The sequence below is a fragment of the Plectrocnemia conspersa genome, unplaced genomic scaffold, assembly GCF_051122295.1.
Source record: "Plectrocnemia conspersa isolate PC_06_02 unplaced genomic scaffold, ASM5112229v1 ptg000014l, whole genome shotgun sequence".
In the NCBI taxonomy this organism is placed as follows: domain Eukaryota; kingdom Metazoa; phylum Arthropoda; class Insecta; order Trichoptera; family Polycentropodidae; genus Plectrocnemia; species Plectrocnemia conspersa.
In genome coordinates, this window is record NW_028277178.1 from 25994583 (window position 1) to 26011529 (window position 16947).

Genomic DNA, 16947 nt, shown 5'->3' on the forward strand with positions numbered 1-16947 from the left:
TTTTAGATTGCGAACTATAGATAACAATTCACACGTCTGAATAAGTAACGAAATAAAATACTAAAAAAATATTATCAATCACTCTAAAAGATGAATCAAAATTTATTTTGGGCAGATTTGAAACTCTCGTTAAGACCAAACTTGAAAATATGTTTGACGTTTGTTACGATCAGTGTCAGTGATAGGTTAAATTGTATTATTTACTAACCGATTCGCTACAATGTCCTTTTTACAGCAGTTTCTTAAAATTGGTACGCCTATTCATTATAATAATTCAGTAGTGCAACGTACTATTTTCGATTTACTTTTTTAGAACCAGTTGATCCAAACGCTGAACACGGGGATGATACAATTGAATACAGAGTTAAGGCAAGTTATTTAACTATAATCTGAATAGCAACTAAATTTAAAATCAACACATTTTTAGTGTGAAGATATTAAGGTAGAACACGACGGCGACAAAGATTTTGACACTGACAAACTAGATGACATGATTGAAATAGGTTAGACATATATACATATTTGTATAAATTTTCATTGATTAATTATATATTCTGTATAGAAACACACGATGTTAAAGACATACTCCTTACAAATTCTGTCGAGGTATCTCAACAACAAATTCAAGTAAGTATCGTTCAATTCTGATATATAGTAGGTTCATTTGAAAGTGTACTTTCTCACTGAGTTACCAAAAATTCCTATTTGACGTTTTCAAAACTACGATATATCATATATAATGTACTACATTATGTTATAACAACTCAATAAACAAGTGTGAGATCCTTTATGTATATTACCTTTATTATTATTTTATGTATTTGGTATGAATTTACATTAATATACTTTTAGATGCATCAGTGCAATACAAACTCCACAGGCAGAGATGTCAAAAGTAATGAATTAGTATATGCAAAAAAAAGAAAAAGAAATATAAATAATTGGAAAACAACGATTTGTAGAAATAAAAGAAATAGGGGCGAATCTTACATCTCTAGAACTACGAAGAAAGAAATACCCGCTAAAGAAATTGGCCCGCCCTGTCAATGCAAATGTTTCGATAAGATCGGAATAGAAAACATTCAAGAGATTTTCAATTCATTCTGGAGTTCTGGTAATTTCATTATTTATTTGTATTTTATATTTTTGTGTATGTATAATATATAATATATTTTTTGTTTATAGGCGGCTATAATATACAAAATGTATATCTATCTAAACTTGTATGCAGTGTTGGTATTAAAAGAAGTTTGGTAAAAAAACCGCCAAGCCGCACCCTACGACGAATACACTGTCAAGTGCAGTGTAACAATGAGTATAAGAATGTGTGTTTCAAAGCATTTTGCAGCATACATGGCATTTCTGAAAAGCGTGTTCGAACTGTACTTAAAAAAGTCAATTACACTGGTATTATTTCTTTAGATGAACGCGGAAAACATAAGACTACCAATATTCAATCGGTGGAGATGAGAGCTCACGTCGAAGAACATATCAAATCATTCGCTGTCGTTTCTAGTCAGTACAGTCGAGCCGTAAGTCCACAGAGAAAATACTTACCAATTGGGCTGAATTTGAATAAATTATATGACATCTACAAGGAATGGTCGGCAGACAAATATCCCGATGGCAAAGTGGCTAAAAATAATTATTATCGCAGTGTTTTTAATAAAAATTTTAATATAGGTTTTAAACCACCGATAAGCGATATATGTAACATATGTGGTAGACTTTCAATATCTATAAAAGGCTTAGATAAAGAAAAGGACATTATAAGAATCCAAGAACTGACGATGGAAAAGGAACTACATTTAAGGAAAGCAAAAATAGCTAACGACTTGCTAAAATTTTACAAAAATAGTAAAGATTCAGTGGCAGCCATTGCAATAGATTTTCAACAAGCTTTACCGACACCTAAAATATCTAATGATTTTCAGTACTATAAATGTAAATTATGGACATATAATTTTAATGTTCACAATATTAAATCAGGAAATGCTACCATGTACGTATGGGATGAAACTATTGCTAAACGAGGTTCTTGTGAAATAGCCAGCTGCTTAAAAAAATATGTCTACTCTTGTATCGACCCGAGTGAAAAAGAACTAGTAATCTTTAGTGATAACTGCAGCAGCCAAAATAAAAATATAAATATGGTTTTAGCTTGTTTGCAAATGATACACGAGGGAAAATTTACAAATATAAAACATATTTTTATGACTCCAGGTCATTCGTATTTGCCCTGTGAACGAGATTTTGACCATATTCAAAAAGTAATTCAACATCGTGAAGTTTATAACAAGCTTCATTTTGAACATCTTATTAAAAACTCACGTACTGTCAACCCTTTTAACATAGTACAAATTAATAACACCGATATTTTTCATTTTGACGTTCTTCGGAAGTATATTACCAAAAAATATCTGACTGGAACAAATTTCAAAGGGGGAAAAATATTTGAATATTCTCAAATGTATAAGCAAGGTTTTGAGATTTTTCCATTTTATACCACCGATTTTTCAATTAAGATTTCACTTCAAAAGGGTGAAGAAAATATAATTTATGATACAAATTTCGATTTGTCAAAACAAATTTTGCATTTTAAATATTCATCGCCGATACGGATTCCATCTAAAAAATTAAAGGATATAATAGACTTAATGCCGTTTGTTCCCTATGTATGGAAAGATTATTTTGACAACGCTATTGCTGTTCAAAGTACGAATACAATAGATTCAGAAGTTAAGGATGATGATGATGATGATGAAAATGATGATGATCATATTGAATATTATTGAAATGTTAAATGTTGTTTTTTTATATGTATATATATATTATGTTTATATTTTTCACTTAAAATAAATAATCGAAATGTATTATAATTTTTTATTTATGTTTTTTAAAGTTGCGGTTAACTCGCTGTTAATATTTTCAACGCCTCACATGATTGACAAACAATACAAGACGACAATAATAAATAGTTTGTGATAATTACACACTTGATAATTTTCTTTGAATTGATAGAGATCAGAATGGGCTCAGCGGATATTAGACAAATAACGGAAAATGTGGTTAGATATTTATTTTATTATAATATTCTATATGTACCAAAAAACCGTCACATACAAAAGAGTTTTTTCTCTTCTTATATGATTCTTTGATTGACGTTAGCATGTATTGTATTTCGATAACTTTGTACCCTAAATCACCCGTGCACACCAAAGTTCTTCCCAGACTTTCGCAGTATACCGTAAGCAAAATATATTTTTTTAAATAAGAGATTTACAAATAAATCTGTGCATGCAGGGAGTTTAAATTTGAAGAATGTATAATATGTGTAATCATAATGGGCAGGAATAGATAACTTTTCAATTACCAAGAATCTCACAGAAGAAATCGTAGACTTAAAAAAATTATAAGGTCGTAATTTGAGAAGATTTTAGAGATGGATTTAGATGAAGAGAGGCACTAAGCTATTTCACTTGCGAGGCCATTATAAATAACTGATCAGTATGTGAATCTCCAGCGTTTTTCATGTCAACCACAATTACGTTCTTAACTTTCTTTGCCACGAATTTTATATTGTTTGATATGAGCAAGTAAACACGGATTCAATTTTGATGCTAGTTCTATAAGTCAAAGATAATTGCCGTTATTTAGAGATCAAATTGTGATTCTCTCCTTCAGCTGGAGGCCCTAGGCTTCAGTCTAGTTAGCCTATAAGTAAATCCAGCGCTGGATGCACTATATGCATTTCAAAATATAGTGGTCATATAAAAATATCTAGCCTCATTTGCAGTAGATTTAATCAAGGTGTACATTATTTATTTACCTAATTGATTTTACAATAAACAATTACTATAATCAAAACATACATTTAAAACAAAATATAATTTATGACTTAATGGACGAAGGTGTTTCTTTATTTCATTAAAGAAACTCGCTACATTTTTTTGCGGATTGTTATAGGAATATTTTTATACAAATTCACACTACCATACAATATTCCCCTGGCCGTACTCCTTTTCTTATACCGAACTATCTTTAAATTTTCTCTATTTCTAGTATATCTGGTACATATTTTTTTATTACATACTTATTAAAATACTCTAGTAACATATTATTTTATAACTTATAAATTAATATTATAACAGTAATCTTCAATATTTATTGAATATCAAACCATTCCAATCTTTCAATCATATTTCTACAATTAGTAAATCTACATTTATTTAAAACTACTCTCATCGTTCTATTTATTAATTTTTGCAACATCGTCTTTTCTAGTTTATTATGCATTTATAATATTTTTGCACAATAATTGAAGTGGGGCAGTAAAATACTATAATATATTATTTTTTTGTATTTATACAAACATATTTCTCATCTTAGTACCTATTTTTCTATTAATGTGTTTACAATTAGTCCTAAATATTTATGATAGTTTTCTTATATATCTTTATAATTAAAAAATATACTTCTAGTTTAAGTAAATTATTTTTCTATTACGCATAATTCATTATTCAAGTTACTACAACATATTTAACATTAACATCTATGCAATAAATTAAAGTGTCGTCTGCAAACAGATGTATTTTAAATTTATCTATATTATTAATACATGTTATAAACAACAATGGTGGTAATTTGAACACCTGTGTACACGGTGAGATGTTATTTTCTATAGTCTATACTATACTTTATTGTTCTAGTTTGAAAAAAACAGTAATTTTAAAATGAACATACTTATTTAATTGAATACTCATATTTATCTCTAATTTAGATTAAAATTGAAAACTTTTTGCGAAAATCTAAATTTTAATAATATCATGTGTTAAGGTTTGTAATACAAAGCAATAATTAATGTAAGATAGTTTATATATCGATATTTGCTTTTAAATGCCTTTTTCTCAAATATTGACGAAATTTTGTCATAGTCAGTCGCTTCTTAATGCTTAGACCAAAATACAAAAACAAGTTTGACGTTTGTTGTCATCGATGATAGGTTAAGTTTGTTATTTACAATCGAGTCTTTACAATGTCATTTTTACAGCAGTTTATTAAAATCGGTTTGTTGTTTATAAATAGCTATTGCATATAATTGATAAAAATATTGTCATCCTTGTATTATTTTCGATTTACCGTTTTAGAACCATTAGATCCAAACGTAGAATACAGGGATGATGAAATCGACACTATAAACACCTTTGAATATAAAGTTAAGGTAAGCTTAACAATAATAATTTGTAAAGAACCTAAATTTGAAAACAACGTATTTCTAGTGTGAAAATATTAAAATAGAAAATGACTGCGACAAAGATATTGCCAGATTGGATGACATGATCGAAACTGGTTAGAAATTGACAGGTATTTGTATATATTCACATTTATAGTATTTAATTGAGTGCCGTTGTATAATTTTTTTGTAGAAACCCATGACGTTAAAGACATACTCAATACAAATTCTGTCGAGGTATCTGGCCAACGATTTCAAGTATGTATACTAAAAATGATTTTGCATTTGTTGCTAAAAAATATATAATATGTTACACAAATCGTTGGCTTGCAATAAGAATCAAAAAATCAAAACGAATACCATTTCATTTCATAATAACATTTCAAAATATTCCGCTACATTGGATGGTGTTTTAAGATATATTTTTGAGGATTTTTTAGTATTACCAATATGGACCATTTCCTGTTGATACATATTAAAAAGTAAAAAAAAAATTTTATGTAGTAGCAGTCTTCTTCCAAACCGACGATATGTAGAATTTAAATGAAAATTAACATACTTAATTACTTTTTAGCAACTAGAACCAGAAACACACGAGTATCGCTTAGGTCGGTGAATATTTTTTACTTACTATTATTAATTATTTAATAAAATATAATATTTTTATGCATACTGTATTTAAAACATACAAATAATGCATATTATACAATCATAGATTTAAATAATGTAAAATGATGTGTTTTCAGGTGGAGATCCATCAGGTCTTCAGGCAAAATTTAAAAAAATTCATATTTGCAGCACTTGTGGAAAAGCGTTTAAAACTATAAAATCATTAAAAAGTCATATGGTTGTTCATAGCGTTTCTTATAACTTTAATTGTGAAATATGTAAAAAAACATTTAAAATTAATAGTTCTCTTACAAGGCATATGAATACGCATAATAACTCTTATGACTTTAAATGTGAAAAATGTGGAAAAGTATTTAAATGTAAAAAGTATCTCAAGTCACATAATATACGCGTTCATGCTATAATTAGCCATTCGAACGACGTTAAGTGTGAAAAATGTGGAAAAGTATTCAAAAACAAGTTGAACCTATTTGTGCATATTATGAAAATTAATTTAGATTCAAACAATTTTGCATGTAAGATTTGCGGTATGACTTACAAAACAAAAACAACTTTTTTAAGACACGTTATTATTCATTACGATTCCTACGATTTTATATGCGATATTTGTGGAAAAAAATTCAAATGTAGGGAACACATTGTAAGCCATATGATCGTTCATAAAAATTTAAACAATTTTACTTGCAGCAAGTGCGGTAAATCATTCAAAACTGGCAAGTTATTAAAAAGACATATGGTTACTCATAGCGATTTTTACAAGTTTAAATGTGACATATGTAAAAAAGCATTAAAAGATAAACATGCTCTTAGAACGCACATATCTATTCACAATACCTCTTATGACTTTAAATGTGGAAAGTGTGGAAAAGTATTTAAAAACAAGGTCAACCTTTCACAACATTATAAAAATAATCATAAAGAATCTAAAAATATCGTATGCGATATGTGCGGTAAAGTATTCAATACAAATTCAAAAATGAGGTACCATAAGATTAGTCATATCAATTCTTATGATTTTCGATGTGTCGAATGTAAAAAAGGATTCAAAACTAAAGTACAATTTTCAATGCATATTAATAAAATGCATAATGGTTTCAAATTTGAATGCAACCAATGTGGCAGAAAATTCAAAAACAAACATTCAGTTTTCCAGCATATAACTAAAGTTCGATGCGAAATTTACGCCTTTAAATGTAATAAATGTAAAAAGGCGTTCCCGATTAAAACTTATCTTTTAAAACATGAATGTTCAGCTGACCATTAGTGTACTTGTTAATCTTTGTTAAATTGTTTATGCACCGTAATGTAATATTTCAGGACAAACATAAATTCGATAACATTCATAGTTAATCAGTATTTTGGTAATTATTACTTTCATGAAAATATGTCTACATATATTTTGAAATGCATATTAATATATTGATGTATAATATTAACAAATAAAAATGAGACCATAAATTTCACTTTTTAATTCTAATAAGAATAAATAAATAAATATTTAATCACATATGGGTGAAATGTTTTTAACATTAACAAATATATTTTAGAATAATAAACTTTTTAGTTCTTAATAATTTTGAAGCTAGCAAAGGTCTTCTGTTTTCTCTAATTTAATAAACTTTAAATATTTAGTATTTAATTTCATATGATTATTAAAACGCTTATATGAGTTTGAAGATTTATTGCATCATTTGGAAAGTCCAATATTTTAGGGTTATTAAACCTGTTATTATAAACTGTAAAAAATAATATTACAGCTATTACTGTATTTCCCTGAAAATAAATCTCAGTTCTATTTTAATTTTTGGTCCAAAATACACACAGGGTTTATTTTCAGAGGGTGTCTTAATTTATATGTAAGAGTTAAACCAAAGGAAATCTTAGACAGGGATGTCATTTAAGCTTTTTCAGGGGGGATGGCAAAATCTGCCCAGGTAATGGTCGTTTTTTCATTGAGCTGGTCCGATTCGTATCATTTAATTTTGATATTTTTTTTTGTTTGCTTCTTTATATGTATTATTTTTTGTGAATTGAAATAATACAATTATTGTTTTCAACCATCGTGGCGCATTGAGGATAACCTGATAGCTTACGATGGTCTTAGTCACTTTCTGTGCATGTAATGGTCTCTCGTGAATTACATAGAGATTTTCCTTGCCCTCATCAGAGAAGACGATTTTCTTTGAAAAATCACTTTCTACTGCTCTAATAACTAATCTGCTTAAAATTTTCGCGGTCTATGATCTCAGGACTTCAATTCTTGTGTTATTTGAAATTTATATGGGTGTAGGTGCAAGTCCAGATGCAAAATGCGCAAATGGGAGCCATAAGCTGCGAACGCCGACGTTTTGCTCATTTAGGGATGTTTCGGAAGCTAAAAAAGGTTATCTCGGAAATTTTTATTCAAGGACAAGATTTTTGAATAGGACATTCGTTCACCTTATCTTGTTCAAGTAACCTGCTCGTAATGCAACTGTCAACTGTCAGTGATTTTATCCCATGAATTCCTTACTTACTTCACGGCCTCTCGTAGGCCAGGCTTCACAAAGTTTCCACACCGATTCCTCTCTATTCTATTTTCAGTATATTCATTGATTTTCATGCGTGACTGATTCTTGAACAGTTTATTTTTTGCAATTGTAATTTTTTGGCTGCTTGAATCATTATTTGAGAAGAATACGGGTTTCAACCCGTATTAGCAAACCACTGCCGACCTCGCAAAAGAAGTGGCAGCATTAAATCAATCCACTTCTTTATAATTGATTTGCCAAGCTTTTTCGGTTTCAATGACATAAGTTCCTGAAAAATGTTCAAACTTGTATTTTTTGCTTTTGGAGATGATTGGAGATGGGGCTTTCTTGCCATTCAGACGAATCGTCAAAATACAGGTAACATGTGTACTTTCGTAACCAGTGGTAGGAATATAGATTGACGAGGTATCAATTTGGCCCATAAACGCTGCAGTTTTGTCAATAGCAATAATGTTGGGAAATTGGTATTTTGAAAAGTTCTTCCAGATTAATCAATGACATTTAAAATATTTATTATAATGTTATAAATTATATTTTGAAATTGCTTTGAAATATTCAACTCACAACAATAAGAGTAAAAAAAAGTAACGTATGGAGTAGTTATTTTATAATAATATTACATATGGTCGAATTTTGAGCTGTTATGATTTTGACGCCGACGACGACAGCGCAAGCATTATAATATTTCTGCTGTCGCGGCAAACGAGTTCTATAGTTAATTTGGTGATTAAAATATATAAGAATAAGACTTATAAGCATATTTTTATAATTGACATTACTTAGATATCATATTATAAAGTAAACAATGGCTGCGAAGAGCAAAGCTACTAATAAAGAATCTCTAGGTAAATAACACAATGTCTGAATAAGCCTACATTTATTTATAAAAGCTTTACTTGCATATGTAATGTAGATACTCTAAATTGGCCAATCGATGACATGCTAAAGCTGTTGAAACTCTTAGAAGAGCAAATACCTCATAATGATAGTCTAAGTTTTAAATCGCGTGCCAGCAAAATCCCATGGGAGAAGGTGATTGTTTTTGAAATCTAGATCATTTTTATACTACAATAGTTGATTTGTATATATCGCTTACTTATAGGTTAGTTTTGATAATTATACGGAAGACGAATGTAAACAAACCTGGGAATTAATATCCCACCGCTTGCGGAGGTTTAGATTGTTGAAGGAAATGATCGATGATGCCAAAATATGGGTGAGCCGCCCTTGGACAAATTTTTATCGCAAGAAGGCATCTGTGAGTTGACTTTTCCAACTGGTTAAATCTAAATTATCAAAGTTTTTAAACGGTGTTTTAATTTCACATTGTAGAAAACGCATCCTGATAAACCCAAAAAACCTTTAACTGCAAATCAAATATTTTTCATAGAACAACAGTCAAGCATGCGAAAGAAACACCCTAATATAACTATTGTAAGTAACACTTTATATTTGTCCACTTTATGTTTTAACTGATTTCTTTACTAATTGATCGACATTATAAACTTACAGAGGGAGAACTTTTCTATAATCATGAATAAGTATAAAGCACTTTCAGCAGAAGAGAAAGCTGAATATGTAAAACGGTCCCAATCGTTAAAGAATGAATATCTGATTAAAATGAAAGCATTTTTGTAAGTTAAATTAAAGTATGAAATAAATAAACATAACAAAAAAGTAGTAAAATAATAAAATAATAATAAATATAACCTCAGGTTTGCCCATTTTGGTTAACAAATATAATCTTATTATTTATAACTTTTATTATAGATTACAATATCCAGCTGAGGCGACGGCATCGGACACTAAATTGATGAAAGGCGACATCATAAAAGAGAGTGCATTTAAATTATATTTAGGTGAACAAATATTATCAAATACTAACAGTAGCGATAAACCTCTCGATAAGCTAGTAAAGAAATATACTAAGAAGTGGGATCAACTCAGCGAAGAGGGAAGACTAGTGTGGATCGATTGCGCCAAACAAAATGTAAATTTTAATCAATAATACTATTGATTCTAAACATGTTAATAAATTTACATTACACTTTTAGAATAAAATTGAAAATAAACTCAAAATCCCAAAGGCTAAGAGAAGCATTACTAGTGCATATTATTATTATTTAAAAAAAATGATGTCATCTGAAGAAATTCATAATTTACCTCCAGAAGTAATACTTGTATATTTTTTTGTGTTGGTTGTGAAAAAACACTTATTTTATTTTCAATATGATATATTTTAGAATAGAAAGAAAGCTATATCGATACGTTGGAAGAGGTTATCCAAAGAAGAGAAAGATTCTATTTTAAAAGAACATACAGAAGCTCTAAAAGCTTCAGGAGTTGAAGTTGCAGTGAATGGAATTAAAACAAAACGAAAAATTGTCAAGTATATTTTTCATTGATTAATGTATTACTATATTTGTTTTTTAATTATGCATTTTTAAATTTTAGTAACGATCCTTCAATACCTAACAAGAAGATTAAAGAAATGAAAAATTCGTAAGATAATTTAATATAAAAAAATGAATGAAAATCTGTTCTAATTTTATTTATTTTTTAGTTTAAAAAGTGAACTAGTAGAGGTTTCTGATAACAAAACAGAGTAAATATAACTTTAAAATTTATGTAAGTGTATAATATAAATCTGATTGTTTTATCTTTTATAGAGTAACATGTGATATTTTCACAAAAGAGCCGAAACAGCCACCAGAGTAAATATATTTTTATCGTTAATGTATATTCATATTTGGCATATATTTTTATAAAACCGCTTTCTTAGGGAACCGATTAAATTGTTTAAAAAGGATATGCGAAAAAAAAATATTAAATTCTCAAGTAAACAAGAATTGTGTGACGCTTGGGATTCGCTACCAAAATCTGAAAAAAAAACATTTGAGAAGCAAATTAAACAATTGAAGGTGGCTTATTTGGAAGAATTTGAAGCTTTTATTTCGTCACTATCTAAAAAAGAACTAAAAGCTTTTAATAAAAGTAAACAAATTGTAGCTGACAGTTAACTTTTGTATATCGTTGCTTATGTATTATATTATATTAATAGTGTAGTAATAAATCAATTTGACTGAGTTTTATATAAGAAAAAATATAATACAGTTTACAAATATATATGTTTTATTTTATTTTTAAATTTTTTGTCAGAAAGATTTTAGAGGAGAATTTACCCTCCCATTGAATTTGGTCGTTAAATGAAATACTATGAATTTTTATGAAATTAAAATATTAAAAAAAATGAGCAATGACTCCTCCTGGAAAAATCTGAATTGACGCCACTAATTTTAAACCAGAAATTTTTGGGTTAACCCTCAAAGAAAGTCTAAAAGAAACAGCCTTGAATATATCCTAAAAATATTTTTAAAATATGCCATTTCAGTGAAATCATATCGGAATACATTTTCACCTGTAGATATAATTTATCTGGCAGGTGCTAGTAAAATTGTATGATTTCTGCTTTTCCATATGTAGCAATATATACATTTGCATGCGATATATAAATTTTACAGTGAATGTGTTTTTCAGTGAAATTCACCAGTAGAGATATGTATTTCTATTAACAAAAATATATTTTAACTGATAGGCGCTGGTGAAATTATATGCTGCTCTAAAATGTTTATGAAACTCGATTTGACAGTTGCGAAACGTCCATTTGCTGTTCAAACCTAACCTATACGAATTAACTAAACCCAACTTGCCTAATGAAAGTTCTAAAACTAATTATAGTTTTAGAATTTTTATTAGGTCAAGTCCAAAATATAAACTAAGCCAACTCGTTTCTTAGGGGAAAATAAGCGGAAGAAGTGCAGACAGACGTCGCATCTCGCATATTGCTTCAGAATTTGTTTGTTCTTGGATATTAATTATTTAAAAAATATGATCATTACCAATATTATCACGGTCTTCTGATATGGGAGTATTGCTCAAATTATATTCAAACCGAATTTAGGTCAATTGGAGGGCGCAAAAACAATCATCACTTCTCAGAAGTAAAAAATTCACGTCAAAAACAATAAAATGTTATCGAGCGTTCCCACTGCGAGGCAACGGCACGACTTTATTGCCTTTGATGTGGATTTTTGACTTCTGAGAAGGGATGATTGTTTTTTGCGCTCTCCTATTGGTCAAAATTCGGTTCAATTGTGCTTCAACAAATCTCACTTAACACTTTACCTACCGCTCACGCCAATTGGCGTCCTGAGTGTGCCGAAAGTTAAACACCGCAGACGCCAATTGGCGTCCCGCGTATGTGATCGTTTCCATGTCAAATTAAAAATATATGCTTAGTGTTTTATTTGATTTTTTTAAGAGATAACTAAATAAATGTATGAATTTTCGTTTTATTTTGAAAAATTTTTTTTTTAATTATATTTAGACAAATGCGAAGGTTTTATAAATATATTTTGTATTTCTTCCGGTATCTTCTTCATCCGGCAGTTTGACTACCAGACAAACTTATGTATCTTTTGATGCGGTCCGAATATTTTAATGATTTTTTCTAGACATGTTATAAATGTATCAATGAATCAATTCAAGTCATTAATAAGTGGTTCTCAACATGTGGTTCGCCGGAAATAGAAAATAATTAATACATTTCCTTATTATTAGTTTTTAAAATTGATTGATGATTTTAAAATTATAAAAACAAGTAATTTAGGAATTTAAATAAAAATAATTTAAATTGAGTTAACGAGCGGTTCTCAAACTTTTTCAAATTTCTGTGGCTTTACATGTTGGAAAATGTTTCTCCTCGTATCATTTGAAAAAAACTATTAGTATCATTTAAAACTAAATAAAAAATTAACGTTCGTTATATGTGTATTGTAAATCTCCAAGTGCATCGATTTCCAAAATATTCATCTGACACTTTAAACTTTCATTATATAACTAGTTATTGTGAAAAGTGATTTACACGTGAAAGACAATGTACAATATCTGTGTATGTGCCTGGAAGAAGAAAGAACCGCGTTCAAAGAAAGAACCAATTTGATGGAGCGAATTACAACGGTAAGTGAATATTTTATTGCAAATGATTTATATATCAGTAAAAATGTCATTTCCACTTTTGTAGATAATCATTTGCACAAAATATCACAATACGAAAGAAGTGTGCTTGAAAAAATTTTCTACAAATTTGAAAAAGTTTGAGAACCGCTGGTTGACTCAATTTAAATTATTTTTATTTAAATTTCTAGGTTATTCATTTTTATAATTTTAAAATCAAGGTAATCATTTTAAAAATCTAATAATAAGGAAATGTAATAATTAATTTTTATTTCCGGTGAACCACCAAATAATGACTTGAATTGATGCATTGATACATTTATAACATGTCTAGAAAAATTCAACAAAATATTCTGACCGTATCAAGATACATAAATTTAAATAAAAAAGGTAAAATTTGCGAAGATTTGCGAAAAAGTGCCGGTATTTAGCGTAAGTCTGGTAGTGAAACTGCCGGTCGGTAAAGTGTTAATATTGTTAAAAAGTCCTAATATGAATGCTAGATAACTGAGCGTTTCCACTGCCTCCTCATGATTTTATTGCTTTTTACGTCTGAGAAGGGATAATTGTTTTTTTGTGCTTTCCTATTGGTCAGGACTCAGTTAGATATGCTTAATTCAATTCTCACTTATTATAAGTGGTAATATTGTTATAGTCATAACAGAACGTATCCACTGGTGATTTTATTGCTTTTGACATGGATTCTAAACAGAAACGTGATTAGGGGGGATTTGTTCCCACCTGAATAATTTGACCATTAAAGATTAATTTATTCCTGAAACTATTATCTACATTTCAAAAATACAATAGAAAATATAGATAGAAAAACACATTAAATCAACGTTACATTTCATAAATTGAAATACTGAGCTGCTGGCGCGTCAGACACATAGGAGTGTAAAGGCCTAAGAAAAAACTCAACTAGGTCTCATTTTCATTTATTTCATAATATTCTTCAAATGGCAAAGAATAACAGTAAATAGTTCATCATATAATGCAGTTACACTTTCTCGGAATATTAATGGCGAAACCAACGTTTTTTGTTGTTTATGGTGAGATTTTTAACTTTTGCAAGTTAGACCTTTCAATATAAACCTAGCATTGCTTCTGGTTAATATACATTATAAACAAATTAGTTTGCAAAACATATAATTTATATTTGAAATGTAACTCCCATGCTTACTGAGTATGATACCGCTGCAGTTATTTAATAAAGTAATAAAACATAAGTATATTTAATTTGTTTCAATCAAATCTATTTATATTATTTTCAATTTCTGCATCACCATCACCGTTGTTTGTGTTTTCATTTTCCATTTTGATTTTTGTTTCGAATCTATTAGTCAATGGCACTTCACAGCTTTGAGCGATGCTTTCGGGCATTAAAAACGTTTTGACTTTATGTTTCTGTTTTATTTTGTTCCTTAACGCCGACATTGTAATCAGAATTGCTTCTTCGGTCCGTATCGTCCTGGAACCTTGGGTTGGAACAGTGTTAATATAATGATCGAATAATAAACTGGGATCGTCGGCTGTCAAATTATCGTCGTTTTCTAGAGCGGCTTCGATTCCTTGCAAGCCACCGAATAATATTAACCCATGATGATATTTTATTTTCCCATCTGGTATTTCATCTAAATGTGTTCCATTATCAGAAGTGCCGATGGTAATATCGTAGCTAAAATTTAATAAACAAATCAATCATACAAATATACAAATGGAGTATTGCTCGTTTGTTAACTCAAATGTTGCTTACCCATTTTTATAAGGCGATTTTGAAAATACTTCGCTGAGGTTATTTGCCATCCTTACAACGTATCCCCAATAAACACCAGTCTCGGCTCTCGGAGCAGTTAGACTTTCAATTTTGCCTCTTAACTTTTTACTTTTTTCTACTGTAGGTGGTAGCATTCTAACAGTAACTCTCAATCCGGGGTTTAGTACTTTATCTACAGTCACGTCTTGTAATAGTCCGACGTTTACAATAGATCCACCGTTTGCTCTAATTGGTTTCGTCGTTATAATTCCTTCTCTAAACAAAAATGATATTTAATATATGTTAGTAAAAAAGTAAACGCAATTTGTATGAAAAATAAAAGTTAAAATAACACATGTTGACACATTAATTTTACAAATAGAAAAAACTAGAGACTTGAGCAATTTACCTAAAATGAAAATTGTTTTTAACTCGCAAATGATGCGGGGCATCTAGCGGATTCAGTATGCCAGCGAATTTCAAATCTTCGTGTAACGGAAAGAAGAACTTCCTTAAGTACTGTGGACATTCTAGATATTGCAATATCTTCGCAAGCTGAACGCAACTTTTCCGCGCCACTTTCGTCCCCTCCATGTCGTCTATCTTTGATTTTTTAACGTCCATTTTATCACCGATGTCGTCGTATACTATGATCTCGTCTACGCTGAATATGCTAGCGGCTCTCGCTATCTGACCGGCCAGATAAGACCTCAGCTCCGGTGACTGAGCGTTTTCCATGATGGACCCTGGCACGGCAATGCTGATCGTGGAGAAGTTTGCGTTCTTAGCTTCCTCTTCGGCTTGCCTCGCTTCTTGTTCGACTTTCTCGGCCTGGTCCCTGGCGCGCTTCATGTGTTTCATAATCTTTTCTTCGTTCCGCTGCCTTTTCAAAGCTTTCGATTGTTGCGAGTATTCTTTCCATGATTTGTAGCCCTCTGGGACGGTCGTCGCCATTTTTAAACAGTTTAACGACCAGTATGTGATGACAACTAAAACCGCATGGCGCACACGCAACTGTCAAACTGATGTATACACTGATGTTGCCATCTTACAATATTAATATTGTTTTCATTTCAACTGGAAAATAAGTTGAAAATGTTTCGTGTTGTTATTACACTCCGATGAATCTGACATATTTTTTTATCAACTATACATAATAAAAATTTGTTATTACTGCTTTTATAATAAATAATAATTGCAAATGTAAGCGTGAAAAGCACTTACTTCATAATTGAAATAATCTTCGTCTGACTCCAATTAGAACGTTTCAACCGCGTCTTCGTTATCTGAGAGAAATTCTACACCTTAAAATTCGAGGTTCAAATCATCGGAATATTATTTAAACTAAAGTTAGTTTATATTTAAACTATTTTACAAAGTAAAAGTATTAATTATACTTGTTAAGTAGAAAAATAATCAAGAAGCGAAGGAATATTCTGTGCTTCGACGTAAATCCCCGACGACAGGCAAACAAATACTGACGCACCATTTAAACGCCGTCTGATCCATGCATCAGAGCGAGTCAGAGCGTGAGACATCTTCTCCTACCTCTCTCGCTCTGTCACACGTACTTATGTCATATATAATAGTAACGTTGGGACCAATAAATTAACCACTGCTAAAGATCGGGCTTAATAGTTTCGTATTCTTTTATCAAAAATAAATTCGCATAGCAACGAATGAATTAGTATGTAATTATTTACACGTGTAACGCATTAATATGTAATAACAATGAAATTATATTTTTACTATAAGTATGAAGATAGCACTGAATAACACAC

General features: G+C 29.8%; 4 protein-coding genes across 18 annotated transcripts; 3 read left to right on the top strand and 1 right to left on the bottom strand.

Moving 5' to 3' along the window:
- The first annotated feature begins 120 nt into the window (after positions 1–120).
- Positions 121–2873, top strand: LOC148226628 (uncharacterized). 4 transcript variants are annotated; one of them, XM_088204377.1, is made up of 7 exons: positions 121–251; positions 314–369; positions 428–503; positions 563–627; positions 853–1114; positions 1186–1325; positions 1423–1618. In XM_088204377.1, exons 1-7 carry the CDS (start codon positions 221–223, stop codon positions 1468–1470), a joined length of 678 nt encoding a protein of 225 aa, XP_088060503.1. In that variant the 5' UTR covers positions 121–220; the 3' UTR covers positions 1471–1618. The 4 variants fall into 4 exon arrangements, with proteins under 4 accessions (XP_088060503.1, XP_088060501.1, XP_088060504.1 ...); XM_088204378.1 differs by lacking the exon at positions 1423–1618 and having other exon boundaries at positions 134–251; positions 853–895; positions 963–1114; XM_088204375.1 differs by having other exon boundaries at positions 1186–2873.
- Positions 2874–4749: 1876 nt separating this feature from the next.
- LOC148226629 (uncharacterized) lies at positions 4750–7321 on the top strand. 7 transcript variants are annotated; one of them, XM_088204781.1, is made up of 6 exons: positions 4750–5066; positions 5148–5221; positions 5280–5349; positions 5427–5491; positions 5808–5845; positions 5980–7321. In XM_088204781.1, the coding sequence occupies exons 1-6, from the start codon at positions 5036–5038 to the stop codon at positions 6011–6013; spliced, it is 312 nt and encodes a 103-aa protein (XP_088060907.1). In that variant the 5' UTR covers positions 4750–5035; the 3' UTR covers positions 6014–7321. The 7 variants fall into 7 exon arrangements, with proteins under 7 accessions (XP_088060907.1, XP_088060902.1, XP_088060906.1 ...); XM_088204776.1 differs by having other exon boundaries at positions 5808–5841; XM_088204780.1 differs by lacking the exon at positions 5808–5845.
- Positions 7322–9039: 1718 nt separating this feature from the next.
- LOC148226630 (nucleolar transcription factor 1-like) lies at positions 9040–11516 on the top strand. 6 transcript variants are annotated; one of them, XM_088204788.1, is made up of 13 exons: positions 9040–9117; positions 9178–9239; positions 9285–9426; positions 9497–9652; positions 9727–9828; positions 9907–10028; positions 10165–10384; positions 10449–10565; positions 10638–10783; positions 10849–10896; positions 10958–10999; positions 11064–11108; positions 11177–11516. In XM_088204788.1, exons 3-13 carry the CDS (start codon positions 9334–9336, stop codon positions 11412–11414), a joined length of 1329 nt encoding a protein of 442 aa, XP_088060914.1. In that variant the 5' UTR covers positions 9040–9117; positions 9178–9239; positions 9285–9333; the 3' UTR covers positions 11415–11516. The 6 variants fall into 6 exon arrangements, with proteins under 6 accessions (XP_088060914.1, XP_088060911.1, XP_088060913.1 ...); XM_088204785.1 differs by having other exon boundaries at positions 9308–9426; XM_088204787.1 differs by having other exon boundaries at positions 9040–9108.
- A 2816-nt stretch (positions 11517–14332) lies between these two features.
- On the bottom strand, positions 14333–16197 carry LOC148226631 (28S rRNA (uridine-N(3))-methyltransferase). Its single transcript, XM_088204790.1, has 3 exons — positions 15576–16197; positions 15167–15442; positions 14333–15088 (listed from the first exon to the last, which is right to left on the bottom strand). The coding sequence occupies exons 1-3, from the start codon at positions 16118–16120 to the stop codon at positions 14656–14658; spliced, it is 1254 nt and encodes a 417-aa protein (XP_088060916.1). The 5' UTR covers positions 16121–16197; the 3' UTR covers positions 14333–14655.
- Positions 16198–16947: the final 750 nt, after the last annotated feature.